We start from the raw sequence: 16,056 nt of genomic DNA, 5'->3' as shown, positions 1-16,056 counted from the left end.
TTCTAATGTTTTATGAAAAATAAGTAAGAACAGAGATCAGGAATCATTTTATGAAGTCGTAAATGTTTCAGTTACAGTTCTAACATCAGAGTTTGGGAAGGCAGGTGAGCATCGCTTTCAGAAACCCTGACACACAGGTGTGCCTCAAGGGTTCTGGAGCCAGACTGCTGTCACAACAGGGAGACCCTGGACTCGTTTACTAAGCTCAGCTTTCTGATCTGTAAAACGCATACAAGGCCTGTCCAGTGGTTAAGACTTCACCTTCCAATGCAGGGGGTGTGGGTTGATCCTTGGTCGGGGTGCTATGATCTCACGCATCTTGGGGCCAAGAAAATAAAACATAACATAGAAGCAATATTGTAGCAAATTCAATAAAAACTTTTTAAATGGTCCGCATCAAAAAAATAAAAACTTTAAAAGCAAAACAAAACAAAAAAACCTGATAAATACTCTTGACCTCAGAGAATTGCTCCGAAGATTTTTCTGAATTAATATTAGTGAAGTAAATGCCGTTAATTTGCTTTTTAGAGTGGTGCATCAAAGAATTATTCACAAGTTCTTGCCATTGGGAGAATTTACCACAGGGTTCCTCACATGATAGCCCCTAGATAAAATAAAATCTTATTCTGAAATCAAACCTGTATACAAAGCAAGGATCATTCAATGACGGAAGCTAAAAAAAGTCTAATATTAAAAATTATTTTGAAATGGACTTTTTATAAAGGCTCTGAAGGTAAAACAAAACTCAATAAAATAACCCATCTTTGGGTCTTTGTATGTTGGAGACATGGTGGCATTTGAAAAATTATCACACAAAACAAAACAAATAAAACACTGCATCTATTTGCTCCTCTGAATCACTTGGTTCCTGGTGGTAAGTCTGGTGTCCCTTAGTAGGATGGTGGCGGTGGTGGCGGTGGTGTAGTCACTCAGTCATGTCCAACTCTTTGTGACCCCATGGATTACAGTCTGCCAGGCTCCTCTGTCCATGGGATTCTCCAGGCAAGAATACTGGAGTGGGTTGCCATTTCCTCCTCCAGGGGATCTTCCTGACCCAGGAATCGAACCCCGGTCTCCTACATTGCAGGCAGATTCTTTTCTTTACCACCTGAGCTATAAGGGAAGCCCCCGAGGCTCCCTCAATTTGGGGTCCAGGTCCGTGCCCTGGGAAAGATGTTGTACTGCCGTCCCCTGACCCAAGGTAACCTAAGCAACAGGCAAGGAAGGTTGCATATTGTCACCCTGCTTATTTAACTTATATGCAGAGTACATCATGAGAAACGCTGGACTGGAAGAAACACAAGCTGGAATCAAGACTGCCGGGAGAAATATCAATAACCTCAGATATGCAGATGACACCACCCTTATGGCAGAAAGTGAAGAGAACTAAAAAGCCTCTTGATGAAAGTGAAAGTGGAGAGTGAAAAAGTTGGCTTAAAGCTCAACATTCAGAAAACGAAGATCATGGCATCCGGTCCCACCACTTCATGGGAAATAGATGGGGAAACAGTGGAAACAGTGTCAGACTTTATTTTTGGGGGCTCCAAAATCACTGCAGATGGTGACTGCAGCCATGAAATTAAAAGACGCTTACTCCTTGGAAGAAAAGTTACGACCAACCTAGATAGCATATTCAAAAGCAGAGACATTGCTTTGCCAACAAATGTCCGTCTAATCAAGGCTATGGTTTTTCCTGTGGTCATGTATGGATGTGAGAGTTGGACTGTGAAGAAGGCTGAGTGCTGAAGAATTGATGCTTTTGAACTGTGGTGTTGGAGAAGACTCCTTGGACTGCAAGGAGATCCAACCAGTCCATTCTGAAGCAGGTCAGTCCTGGGATTTCTTTGGAGGGAATGATGCTGAAGCTGAAACTCTGGTACTTTGGCCACCTCATGAGAAGAGCTGACTCACTGGAAAAGACTCTGATGTTGGGAGGGATTGGGGGCAGGAGGAGAAGGGGATGACGGAGGATGAGATGGCTGGATGGCATCACTGACTCAATGGACGTGAGTCTGAGTGAACTCTGGGCGTTGGTGATGGACAGGGAGGCCTGGCGTGCTGCGATTCATGGGGTTGCAAAGAGTCGGGCAGGACTGAGTGACTGAACTGAACTGAAGAGGTGGTGCTATGATAATGAACTCTCTCCACTTCCTGGGTGTATACCAGTTAGTAATCCCCCAACAGGAAAACTCCTTCTGTTGGCAATGGGCTCTGAAGGCCTGTATGTCTTTCTCCTAACCTTATTTTGAAAAACTCCAGATCTACAGAAACGGTATAAAGACAGGAGATACCCATCATCGAGATGTATTAGTTGTTACTCTCTGGCTACAGCTGCATCATTTTTCTCTGAACCATCTAGAAGTAGCTGTAGACTTTATGACATCATACTTTCATATTTCCATACATATTTCCTAATAATAAAGATACTCTCCCACAGAGGACCAATGTGATAATCACAAATCAGGCATTAATGCACTATTATTACCTAATACCCACTCCATAGTCTCATTTCTCAGCTGTCCAACATGGCTTATGGCTTCAGTTTCCCCATTCAGAACTCGGGCAGGACTGTGCATTGCCTTCAGTTATCATGCATTTCAAAGCCTTTGATTATCCCTGAGATATTTTAAAGTCTAGGGTATCCATGCATGCATGTGTGCTAAGTCGCTTCAGTCATCTCAGACTCTTGGTGACCCTATGGACTGTAGCCCTCCTTTGTCCACGGGGCTCCTCCAGGCAAGAATACTAGAGCAGATTTCCATGCCCTCCTCCAAGGGATCTTCCAGACCCAGGGACTGAACCCGTGGCTCTTATGTCTCCTGCACTGCAGGTGTGTTCTTTACCACTAATGCCACCTGGGAAGCCCAGGGCATCCCTAGTCTAATGTAATTAATATGATGCATGGAACACCCAAATTTATCTTCTGAAATCACCAAATGGAACGCTTTTGGAGAATGTGTTGTGAATAACAATAGTATGGTCCAAGCCTGATGTGTTTTTCCATTTGTTTATAAAATAGATTTTCCTCACTTCAGTTCAGTTCAGTTCAGTCACTCAGTCGTGTCCGACTCTTTGCGACCCCATGAATCACAGCACACCAGGCCTCCCTGTCCATCACCAACTCCCGGAGTTCACTCAGACTCACGTCCATCAAGTCAGTGATGCCATCCAGCCATCTCATCCTCTGTTGTCCCCTTCTCCTCCTGCCCCCAATCCCTCCCAGCATCAGAGTCTTTTCCAATGAGTCAACTCTTCGCTTGAGGTGGCCAAAGTACCGGAGTTTCAGCTTTAGCATCATTCCTTCCAAAGAAATCCCAGGATTGACCTCCTTCAGAATGGACTGGTTGGATCTCCTTGCAGTCCAAGGGACTCTCAAGAGTCTTCTCCAACACCACAGTTTAAAAGCATCAATTCTTAGGCTTGATTAAAAATGTCTTTTACCCCAATAGTAAGAAATTTTAAAGTTAAACTCTAAGAACAAAGGTACTGAATCCATTTGACAAGCAATATGGCAAAAACTTGTGTTTAGCAGCAGTAGCATCTTTTTCTCTGAAGCTGGTAAACATCCTAGACTATTAGCAATACAATTTTGGGGAATCTTTTCCTTCTAGACTCAAGTTATTATTTTTCGAGTTTTATTGCCAACTTCCCATCCTTTGTACTAAGAGTGTGATGACATGAATAAGGGTAAGCAACAGATAATCACATGAGCCATTTACAGGAGAATACAGAACATGGGTTTTTTTGTCTTGTTTTTTTGGCAGTTGATTTATTTCACTTTGCAAAAGCTTGGTTAGGCTCAGATGAATACAGCTTTGTATTCTGAGCTCTTATCTAAGTGCCCTGCCGTTGCAGGAAAAAAAAAACAAACCAACCCAAACGGGTTTGCTGAATTAGAAGCCCGGAGAAGCAGGAGAGAACAGGCTGGGAATATGCTGGTGCTGCTTAATGGGTGGTGATTCCTGCACACCCACAGTGTACCCCTGTTCCCCGCTCACACCAGTGCAGCTTGTCTTTATGAGTTGTAAATCTCTTCCCTGTTCTCAGTACAATCCCAGAAAAATACCACATACACAACTCACACTTGCTTTATTCCTGGATGGCTGTTCGGAGCATGCGCGTGTGTGGTGGGGCTGGTGGGGATGGTAGTAGTCGTTGGTGATGAAAATCCAGAATCAGAGCGTGAAGGGTGTTCCATATACAGGTCTGGGCTCCTGACACTGGGAACAGTTAACCTCTGCACCTCCGATTTCCCTAGGCTATCCAGGCACTGGTTTACTAACTCAATCAACAAATGCCTATCAACAGTCTTCTTAGACTTCCTTCCTGCATTCAACAAACACTGCAACGCCTACCACGTTTAAGAGCCTGTGCTAAGTGCTGCGGGTACAAGGAAGCAGACAGGTCCAGGCTTTTTAGTGAAAGGAAGACTGCAGCCGGGGAGGGGGGCGATGTGGACGGGACAGGATAAGCTGTGAGCACAGACCACCTCACTGTGGAATGAAAAGATCTGCTGCCACGTCGGTGGGCAAGAAACGTCACAGCCATCAGCGGTTTCTGGCCTCCAGAAGTGAACGAGGGCTCCCCGAACAACAAAAGGATTGTCACAAGCTGAAAGCAGAGAGTTCCTTTATTTGGTCGACATCACCCAGGGCGGGAGTGCTGAGAAGCAGCTGAGACATGGTGAGATAGACTGTGCAGGGCTGGGGGTGACTAGCCAGGATGCTCAGTGCCGATGCCAGCCCCTAAGAGCCTCTTCTCTTTCACTCCCTGGACCACTCCTGGTCACAACTGAGACCCTGGGCGGTGGGCCTCAGCTCTGAGCTGACCACACAAGCAGACGAGGACAGTGCACAGCTGACGACACTCATCACCACGGAGAATGGGTGCCCCAGGCTGGGCCCCAGCATTTCTGGATCTGCCAAGTCTCATCACTGCTGCGGTAGCTAGGTCCGTTATGCTCTAATGAGCCAAGTTCCTTTTGCCTCGACATACCAACATTTCAAATCTTATTTTAAATATAAAATATTAATATAGATAGTACTTAAAATACTTAAAAACATTTTAAAGTTAAAAATCATTAAAAAAATTTAAAACTAAAAAATTAGAGTATTTAAATTATTACTTTCTCTAGCCCTTCTGCAGGGGACAGACAGGAGGAGGACGTGCTCAAAAGATTTAATTTACTGACAAATTCCACACGAACCAAAGCTGCAACTGAAGTTGAAATGTGGCTTTAAAGTCACTGTGCACTAAGAATGGCAAGAAAAAGGCTTCTGGATGGCAAAGAAGACCCTCACTCAGCCCATGGCCCTTCTACAACCACTGTGCACATGTTTAGTGTGAAGCATGGGCGGGGAAGGAGAAACATCGACCAGAAACGCAATCTAGCACCTCCCAGTGCTTTCTACTCATCTGACCCATCACATTAATGGATGCTTACGGTACTCCAGAAAATCTACTTCAAATCCCTGTTAATATCCCGACTCGACTCATAAGTGAAGGTGCTCTGAAAGCAGTTTTCACAGAAATTTTCCTCAACAGTAATACAAAATTCTGTTTGTGATGCCATTTACACTTGTCCAGCAAGGTTATCAGAAAACCAGCCGCTGTACAAATCTTCTACACTTTGAACAAACATTAGAAGGTTACAAAATGATCATTTGTGCTACTAAGACACAGATGATGATGTTAGTGACAGGAAAAGAAAAGCAGGAGGCAGCAGCGAGCATGTGTGTGTTACAGGCATCTTCGTGCTTTCAATTTATGTAAAAAAATTAACTTATGTTAATTTCCAGGACTAAGAAGTCTAAAACTTTTTTCAACAAGATGAGACATATCCCATGATATCAGTCATGAAAATCAAGGCACTGCTGATGAGGTCTCTGCCTCAACTGAGAGGTTGGCCGAAGCAATTCATGTGTCTGTGTGAGGTCACAGAGAGCCTCGCTATGGTCCATCGGCTCACCCCTCCAGGCTCAGCAGAGACCATGTGAGGATGAGGGGCAGGTAGAGTGAAGGGCAGGGCCAAGGAGCACAGAGGCCCGTGTGTTGAACCCAATGCCGGCCTTGAGCATCATCACTGGCCATGGCCCTGGATGCCTGGAGGGACAGTCCTATCACTGTTCATCTGGCTACCCTCCAGCAGCTGGAAGACTTGGGGGAAAGTTAGACGATGACTCAGAGCTGAAGGAGGGAAGGCCTTGCAGACAAGAAGGAAAATGACAGGGGTCATTGGTGTGCAGGAAATTCTAGCCACGGCCAAACCTGTATCATTGCAGTTCTTTGCTTGGTCTTTGAAGGGAGGAATCACCAGTGATGTGTTTTAAAGCCACTGTACACTTTTGTCATATGGGAATTGAAAACTACTCATAAAAATATACACACCTACAGTTAGAACGTAATTCCTTTAAATGTAACTAGTCATTATATTGAAAAAGAAAGTGGATCATCAATCTGAACACATTTCCAGTACACAGTTGTGTAAGGGGGCCCGTGGAACAGGAGAATGGGGCACAGGCTTTCAGGTGGACAACACAGAGACCACCCCTCGTTACCGTCCGTCATCATCTGAGTACCGTCCAGCTGTTACCACACCTCCTGAAAATCTGGGACAACAAACTGAACTTTACACTTTTTGGGGGGCACATGAGATCTTAGTTTCCCAACCAGGGGTCAAACCCATGCCTGCTGTAGTGAGAGCATGGAGTCTTAACCACCGAACCACCAGGGAAGTCCCAGGGACAACAAATTGAACTGACAGAGAAACATGAGTGGCCTGATGACAGCCGTGAGCACCTCTGTTTCGTTTTCTCTCCAATTTAAAGAGAAAAGAAGATGTAATCACAAACTTGTTCACATGCACATTTCAAATGAGCCGCTGGACACAAGCCCTCCATCTGAAGTCAGGCAGTTTGGCCCACAGGAGACAATGATCTCAGGCACCTTCTGGTCCTATTTCAGGCCCCTGCCCCCACCCCAGCAGCAGATGATGGTGCCCAGGGTGCCCCAAGTAGCTGCTGGTCACAGCGTGGGGAGGTCCTTACCTGGAGTGGGACGAAATCTCACTGAGGTCGCCCAGGCTGCCGTCGGCAGCCCCACTGGTGGAGATGCCAGGCGCATAGCCATGGACCGCATACATCTTGGCCTGCTCATCATCGGGCCCCGGGATGTCGGAGTCGGCCCACTGCTCTGCCCGCCCATGGACCAGGGACCGGCTGCCCGCCAGGTGCACGGGGCCCAGGACTGCAGCGGGCATGCATGGGGCCGTGTCGATGCCACTGTCCGTGGAGGCCCCCTTGATGTACGTCAGCCCCAGCAACTCGGGATCCATGAGGTCCCCAGACCCAAAGTGCTTGTCGTCGCTGTTGCTGGAGGTGTTGCTGGATAGCGTGTTGCTGCTGGAGTGGCTGGAGCAGCTTTTATCTCCGATCTTGAGAAGAGAGAAACGGGGAGGCTTCAGACAAACCCCACACTCTGCTTCTACACGAAGGCGATTATTCTCCCCAGACTCACGAAGCTACAGACCTGATGATTTCCCCGAACCCTTTCTACTCGCTTGTCAGAGGGAAGCAAGGCAAGAATTTACTTTTCAAAAACATCTTGGTTTCATGCAAAAGTCCCTGAGTCATAATTCCTCCCATCATTCATCTTAAGTTAAATGGGTATCTTTTCAAGTCTTTGTTCAATTATCTGTACATGAACACAAAAGTATTGCCACCCTGTCACTAATCGGAAAGTAGTTAACGAAGGTTCTAGAAGCTGGGGAAGTACATGGGGAATTAAGAGGAGGAAAGCGGCCTTTCTTCAGAGAATGATCCTGTGACAAGGGACAGGGCCAGTCCTGGGTGTGGGGTAGAAGACCTGGGTTTGAATCTCAGTGGGGGGACCCTGGCCAGTCACTCAGCTCCTGTCTGCGCTTATTACGCTGAGCACAGGATTACTGTGCAGACCCAACCAGCTCACGTGTGCAGAGGCACTGTGTAAGCATGAGCCACACCCACCCCCCAGAGCCCCAGTCAGGAAAGACCCGGGGATGATGAGACGGGGTACTCTTGGGGGTGCACTGAGGTCCCTGGAAGATGAAACCAAGAGAGCAGACTAAATGTCCCATCTGATGATGGGACAGACACGACCCCTCCTCTCAGCCTGGATGGTCAGCCAAGGGCTGTGGAGTCATGAGATCCAGCCACCTGTGATTTTCAAGTGGTTTGGCCCTTCCTTCTTTCCGTTTTCCCTTTCTTCCCTCCATCCCTCTCTTCTTCCTTCTTTCCCTCCACCCTATCAGATCCTTAAGCAAATCCCGATGCCCTTTGTTATCACAAGTGGATCTTCTCAAGTTCACCCCTCCCCTCCCCCACTCTCCCTGTGCTGGTGCCATCAGTTGGCTCCATGAGGCTGGCTCGAGACAAGGTTAGGATACAGCTGAGAGATGGAGGTCACATGTTTGCAGGTAACAGCTCTGAGGCTGGCCAATGACACATGGAGGAGGAGAAGAAAAGGAACAACTTGGGTCAGGACCTGATAAGACGTCTGCAAATTTTGAAAAATGAGCTACTTTATAAGGCTGGCTTCATCTGGCAACAACTAAAATTCCTGTTTGCACATTTAACTGGTAGTTTCATTTCACTGAGCTACAGTCACCTACATGGCTCCTTTTCATTTCTGCAAAAAGTAAACAGAACCACATGGGCGCTGTGGGACCATGGGAAGCCTGTCAGTTGGCTGCCGCCGGTGTTCCTGCGTGCCGTCTGCAGCTGCTCCCTGAGTGGCCAGCACCAGGCACAGCAGCACCCACCACACACCCTGCTGCACAGGTTCTGATTTTGTATTTTGTCCACACGTGGATAACAGTCAACAGATTAAAACTACCAAGGATCAAAGGCTGAGGTTACAATCCTGGCTTTGCCAATAATTCACTGGATGACTTTTCTCTGTATTTCTTTATAAAAGCAGAGAGAGATAAAAAGAAAACCTTTTTTTTTTCTTTTTAACTTCACCCAAGACCCTTATGAGATAAGTGATGCCACTGAGAATCCCTGGCAACAATGCTAATAAATCACGAGTGCTGAGATGAACAGAAGCATTAGTTCATGATGACAAGACTCACGTGAGAAAGCTTATTGGGAGAATCCTTGCAACCTCCATCTTTCTGCAGGCCTCTTTCTTTATAGGAGCTCAGGACTTTGGAAGGTGGGCCATGCCATTTGGTTTCTGTCACACACAGAAAGAGAAGCCTTAAAGATCTAATTTCTAGTGTTAACAAAGGAGCAGAGAAAATCAGGGGCCAAACACATGGTTCAGTGACCATGATTACGACTGCGGTTGTAGGACCTTCTGGTCCTACCCATAGAGAGGCCCTCAGAGCAGACAGAACCACCCCATGATGCTCACGGTCTGTTTCCCAGGCACCACCAGCTATGAGCACATCCCGGATGACCTTGAGGGGCCCAGCAGCCACCCTGTACACGGCAGGATGGCGCTGACCAGACAGGAATGGATGAATGAACCAGTGAAGGGGGAGGAAGGGGCAGGAGAGAGGCATGCGGAGGGGCGGGGGTCCGTATTACCGCGTGTCTGCTTCCTTCCACGGTGTCCTCCCGCTCCCTGGCCCCGTCACATTCCAAGGGGCCGGAGCCCTGGTGCTCCAGCAGCAGGGGAGACTGGCACCTGGAGAGAGCACAGAGCTGAAGCTTGCCCGCATGCTGTCCCGCCAGTGTCCCCCGTGGGTGCTGGTTCCAAGGGGCAATCCCAGGGATCCCTAGTCAGAGACTCTCTGCTGCCGCAGCCCTGCCCAACAGAGCAGCTTAAAGCATCTGGACCTGGGGGCTCTCCTGTCACGCCTGGGTCCAAAGAGGCACCTGGATGACACCATTTACAGATAAAGGAGGAGGCCACCACCAGGGGCTGAAAGGACTGTGGGGTCCCTGATGGGCTGAGCACAAGCTCGCTGCTTTTGCTGTCACTGTTTCTCCTGGGCCCAGCATACATGTACTGATGCTTCTTCATATCAAATTTTTTAAGGAAAAAGAAAATCAGATCCATTTGCTGCTAGACTACATCTGGCTGGACTTTTGTTTTATGAAAATCCTCAAATAGGACAATTCACTCTTCCAAAGGAAACTGCAGAAAACTTACTTATGTTACCAAGGGACCCTTTCTTCTAGAATCCCAGTTCTAAATCCTGATCTGCAGAAAAAGCCAAGACATGGTTTTTCCATTGACATAAAGCCTCCCCCATCCACTTTAAAAATGCAACTCAAAAGAGAAAGATTTCTTTAGGTACAACTTTTTTGTTATCGTTTTTCAGTCTCTAAGTTATATCAAATTCTTTGTGACCCCATAGACTGCAGCACACCAGGCTCCCCTGTCCTTCACTATCTCCCACAGTTTGCTCAAATTCATGTCCATTGAATCTGTGATGCTATCTAACCATCTCAAAAATTGAAAAAAAAAAAAAGTACAACTTTTAAGAACCCCATCCAGCATCTAAGGCAGGGAATGCATGTAACTCAGACTATAAATCTCTACTTCTCAGCCCAAACCAGAAGGAGAGAGGGTGCGGGGAGAGGGTTTCCCTGGGCACATGTGAGAGGAGGAACTGAAGTATCTCTCATCTGGTGCAAGCCCCTCTGGCTGCCTGGACGGTCCATCGTCTCAGCAGTGCGCCCAGCTCCTTCAAGCGGCAGAGGCGATGCTGGCTTGCAGCAATGCACAGAAGCACTGCTGCCGGGGGCAACGCCTGCATTTCCTTGCAAAAATACAGCCACATCCCTGGGGCGGCCCTCCTCTTCCCAAGAGTGTATGGCTATTTGTTACTGCGTCCGTCCATCCTGGGTCCTGTCCACAGGTGCCCTCAGGCCCCTGGGCGCCGTGTATACGGCCCTGCACCCAGCTTCCATTTGCTCTCACAGGAAGCAGAGGAAATGTGTCCCATGCTATATCTGTCTCCTCAGACTCTGGGCTGTGTTTTGGAGAGAAAAACACTTTCAAGAAAGGCTGTGAATTTATTCCTCGTCAGCAATGTAAGTGAAGGGAAACTCCCAAGGGCCATCACCCACAGAGTCTCCAAATCCTTAATTTTCATGTGTTCAAAAAGACTCTCCCTTATTAAAAAAAAAAAAAAAAAAACAGACAAGTTCAGAATACACACAAATGAGTCCACTTTCACAGAAATGATGAGCTACCCAGTCTGGAAGCACTGTCCTAAGACAGTGCTATCTGAGTCTCTCTGTCCCCAGTGGTCCTGTGCACAGTAAGCGCTTCTGAATGTGCCCTGGAGACATGTCCCCCCAGGAGCCCACAGAAGGGGAAAAGGAGTGGTACCCGTCGTATCCAACTTGCGGTCTCCAGGGTCCGCTGCTGCCCGGTCCGGGGTCGCTGGACGATGACTGATTGCTGGGCGAACTTCTGAAAGGTTGACTACAATCAGTAACAGGCACGGAGGTGGGCTGCCAGCATCCAGACCTGGCTTGTTTTGACTTACAAATGAATTCATTTTTCGGTGACGAAGAAAAGGGGAAACACACATTGTGATCATGGACAAATAAACTGAGAATTGGTGATGCCATGCGATTTCAGGGGTATTATGGTTGGTAATTTATTACAGGAGGAGATGTGGCAGGAACAAGGCTTTACCATCTAAAATTTGAAAGCACAGCTAAAGATCCCAGTTAAACATGGGGGACAGCAATAGAATACACAGAAAACACCACTACTACTTGGTCTATGAGACAATGCAAGGGACGTTGTGGTTCTATATTTAAAACCGAGGCAGAGAGAAAACTCTAAATTTGGCAAAACCATTTATTTCTGCACATGTATTGAATGTAATCCTATTTATTTCAGACACACAAAAATCAGTGACGCTTGTGAGAACTCGTTTGATGAAGACGTGCTTGCCAACTTTTCATTTTGCTATTAGAAGCCTTCCTTGAGTGTGCGTGTGCATGCGAAGTTGCTTCTGTCCTGTCCAACTCTTGCCAACCCTATGGACTGGTTCCTCTGTCCAAGGGATTCTCCAGGCAAGAATACTGGGGTGGGTTGCCATGCCCTCCTCCAGGGGATCTTCCCAATCCAGGGATTGAACCCAGGTCTCTTTACGTCTCCTACACTGGCAGGTGGGTTCTTTAACACCAGCACCATCTGGGAAGCCCAGAAGAATTCCTTATAATTTACTAAATTATATGTTAATAAGGGAGGTTCTAGGAGAAGGAAATGGCAACCCACTCCAGTGTTCTTGCCTGGAGAATCCCAGGGATGGGGGAGCCTGGTGGGCTGCCGTCTATGGGGTCGCACAGAGTCGGACACAACTGAAGCGACTTAGCAGCAGCAGCGGCAAGGGAGGTTCTATAGACCCCTTCCCTTCCGACGTCACCCCTTTACACCCAGGCTACCTACTGTATGCATCTCTCTGAATATTATAAACTCAGCAGACCTTTGAGAAGGGAGAGCCAGAGCCCAGATGATCTACTGTCAGGTTAGTTAACACCATTCCTGTGCTCATTCATGGAAAAACAGACTGGAGAAGTCAGAGGAAGCCCACATGTTTTAATCCTAGTAATTATTATTAACACCTATAGAGACTTACACCTACGGGCCAGGAGTGTTCTAAGCAGTTAACCTCTGTGGACTGATTCAGTCATCATAAGGCCCTGTGGAGGTCTCTATTATAGCTAAATTTACTTTTCAGAGGAGGAAACTGGAGAATGGGAGAGGCCAAGGAACAGGACAAGGTGATGACACGTTCAGCGGGCAGCCTGGCTCAGTGACTGCTTACAACATATGCTCTATTAGATGAAAGCCTAACAAGGAGTTTTGAGGAAGCTCTTGGTGTCTCCACAGCCCATAAGTTATGTGAAAGTTAAAACAAAGGGAGTAAAAATCAATAGCAACAACAAATCTACTATGCTGTTCACTTAAAACTACTTCTCCAGGTCACGTCTCTAAATTCTCAGCAGCTTATTGGATTTCACTCTTAAACAGGTGCACCCTCTCAGGGAAAAACTTAATTTTAAATTCAACTCCTTCCGCTTAAAATGAGAGAGAAAAGCAAAGAGATGCCAATGATCTTAGGACCTCTGAAAATACTGTGACCATTAGGATGACGGGATTTCATCAATGATTTTTGTGGCTTTGTTTTCTTTATACTCAAAACTGTTCATGCTTATCTAGAGGCTCCTGCAGAATGGTTTCCCAACGTGGTTTGGAGAGTGAGTTGACAGGAGGATTACTGCGGAGAGGTAGAGTGGCAGCCCTGGGGGTGGTGTCCATGGGGGAGACCTGCACGCCATCAGCACCATCGCTGGCTGGGACCACGAGTGCCCCCGCATTCGGGGCCTGCCCGGCGGCCCTGCTGCCCACTTGGTCAGAACAAGCTATTTCAGAAATGACTAAGACACACACAAGTCCCCCAACCACGCGAAGTTCCAAGCCAGGGCTTTACCAGGGCCACCAGCTTACCTGGTACCATCGGGCAGCTTCCGGTCAAAGGAGGTGCTGCGGGGGATGGCGGCCTGGCTCTGCGGGAGAAGGGGCTGGCACTGCAGCCGGTCAGGCGTGCCGGGCACCGGGGAGACCCTGGGCAGGGGCTGCAGGGCGGGCGTGGGCACGCGGTGCCATGTGGTGTTCCTCCGGAAAGGGGTCTTGTACTCGCAGGGGGCTCCCTCGCTGTCGAGCTTGTACTCCACCATGGGGATCCGGCAGAGCTCCGAACACCCTCTGTGAGCCAAGAAGAGATGGTTAGGGGGTGCTCAGCACTGAGCCACTAGCTCGACTCACGCACAGCCTCGCATGTGCTTCTGGGGGCTCACGGGTGATGGTGCAAGGCCACCCACCCTCAGCAGCAGACCTGGCTGACAGTGACCTTGTCTGTGCGTCACACAGCACAGACCAGGAGGATCTGGTCTCAAGCCTGTGGCTCTGGTTAACCTTGGCTGTCCAGGGTTTCATGCATAGGCTCTGTGTCTCCAAGTAGTTTGCAAACTACTATTGATTGCAAAACCAATCCCTGGGCAGACTGGGATTGATCTTTAACCAATCTGCATACATGGAATTATTTGCATTGAAACTGGGTGATAAATACACATTAATAGATTAAAAACACCTCATATATAATCTGAACAGATACATGAAAGCACAGTCATATAATCAGGAATTTGAGTCACATGTCACTTGTTTCTCCTGAATCCGAGAAAAGTGAAAAACAAATTCAACAAAAGCTGTCACAAGTCAAGGAAAAGCCTGAATGCCCATCCTGTTGAAGTCACATTAGTTAGTTACTTAGTTATCACTTACTTAGTCACTACTTAGTCAGTCACTTAGTTGCCATGGTCACTTCCTTGAACTAGTGTCATGGCTCCCCACAAATTATCTTCCACGGGCTCAAATGACTGGTCAGGGATGTAAGACCCTTTAGCCTGAAACATGTGATCTAAGTCAGATATCCCTCAAGTTACATTGTGTACACATTACTGATACTACTGACTTGACTAAAGTGACCTGCAAAGCCAACTGGTGTTTGGCCAGGACACAGGAAGACTGGGTGAGTCTCAAATTTGAGTGTCGGGGTAAACTGTCCCAATTTAGCATGTGGATGAAGTCTTGCCTCTCCCTAGACATTCTGTAGTCAACAGAAAAACTCTCATATTCACCCTCTAAGAAATGTATCAGGGCAATAAGGTGTCACTCTTTGAAAAGGCCCTCAAGACAGTGGAGTAGAACTTTTCAGAATCATTACAAAGGAACAAAGACAAGAAAAACCATAAACAAACTTGATCATCAACAAAGCTTGGAGACACCAAAACACAGTACATAAGGATAGGAGGCAAATGGTGGAATGCCAGTAATGGAGCAGGAAAAGTCAAACCCAAGGATGTGCAAAGAGAAAGACAAGGAGAAGCACGTCCATCCCCTTGCACACCTGAGCAGGTGCAGGAACAGGAAGCATCAGGGGCCACAGAGGGTGGAAGAGAAAGGGAAGGAGTGAACAGTGAGCCCCCAGCCAGCACTGGGCCCCTCAGGCAATACCCACCGCCACCTCTAAGGGGCAGCAGCAATGGTCAAGGGAACACAACATGAAAGGCGGAACTCAAGGCCAGGAGGGACCCAGAAGAGCAGAGATGAAAGCAAAAAGTGAAGGGAAAGCCTTGCTGGAAACAAGATCCCCAGGTTAGTCCTCGTTCTTCACACCCAGCTTCAGGATCACCCTGCAAAGAACAGGGATCTTTCTCCACAATGAAGACCAGCAGGTGCAAGCCACCCAATCACCCTGCCACGAGGCTCACCACCCTCAGAGAAAGAGGAGGAACCTCTGAAAGTGTTAGTCACTCAGTCATGTCCAATCTTTGCAACCCCCTGGACAGCAGCCCACCAGGCTCCTCTGTCCATGGAATTCTCCAGGCAAGAATAGTGGAATGGGTTGCCATTCCCTTCTCCAGGGGATGTTCTCAATCCAGGGATCAAACCCAGGTCTCCTGAATTGCAGGCACATTCTTTATCACTGAGCCACCAAGGAAGCCCGAAATTTAAAACGAGGATGACTGAAATTCAAAATAAAAAATCCAGTAGGACAGATGGAAGGTAAACAGAGGAGCTTTTCCTTAAAAGCCAGAAAATCCAAGTTCAATCTATGAAGTCTAAATTCACCTAACATAGAAAGAGGAGAGGAAAAGGTGGGGAGGAAATGATCAACAAATAATACACAAAAATTTCCAGAACTAAAGGGAAAAAAAGGTGTGTCAAGACATATTACAGTAGAATTCAGACTCCTGGGTTAAAGCAGAGATCCTGAGTGTCCGGAGGGGAGAAGGCAAGGGAGGGCACAGGCCGCACACAGAGGCAGGACACAGGAAAGTTCATTCTTCGCAACAGCAAAGTGGGGTAGAAGTTCTAATCTGTCAAATCAACAGTGCTTGGAGCTTGGGATGGAGAAAGAGAGAGAAATCAAAAACAGTGTTCTGCTTTTTGGATCCGGAAGCCAAATGAATGGTGGTGCTAGCTACCCTTTGAGAACAGAAGGGATGAACTAAAGGAAGCATCATAAAAAGATAAGATGTC

General features: G+C 47.4%; 1 protein-coding gene across 1 annotated transcript in view; it reads right to left on the bottom strand.

The window, feature by feature from the left end:
- Window positions 1–16,056, bottom strand: part of SIPA1L2 (signal induced proliferation associated 1 like 2) — a 245,437-nt gene that overhangs the window by 35,790 nt on the left and 193,591 nt on the right. Inside the window, exons 11-16 of the mRNA XM_070364870.1 lie at window positions 13,462–13,719; window positions 11,326–11,409; window positions 9,570–9,669; window position 9,461; window positions 9,110–9,213; window positions 7,047–7,432 (exon numbers count right to left, since the gene is read on the bottom strand). Coding sequence (XP_070220971.1) covers window positions 7,047–7,432; window positions 9,110–9,213; window position 9,461; window positions 9,570–9,669; window positions 11,326–11,409; window positions 13,462–13,719 — 933 coding nt within the window. The remainder of the gene's footprint in view (window positions 1–7,046; window positions 7,433–9,109; window positions 9,214–9,460; window positions 9,462–9,569; window positions 9,670–11,325; window positions 11,410–13,461; window positions 13,720–16,056) is intronic.

This window comes from Bos mutus, chromosome 28 (assembly GCF_027580195.1).
Source record: "Bos mutus isolate GX-2022 chromosome 28, NWIPB_WYAK_1.1, whole genome shotgun sequence".
NCBI classification, from domain to species: Eukaryota; Metazoa; Chordata; class Mammalia; order Artiodactyla; family Bovidae; genus Bos; species Bos mutus.
This window is presented reverse-complemented; position numbering and strand designations above follow the sequence as displayed.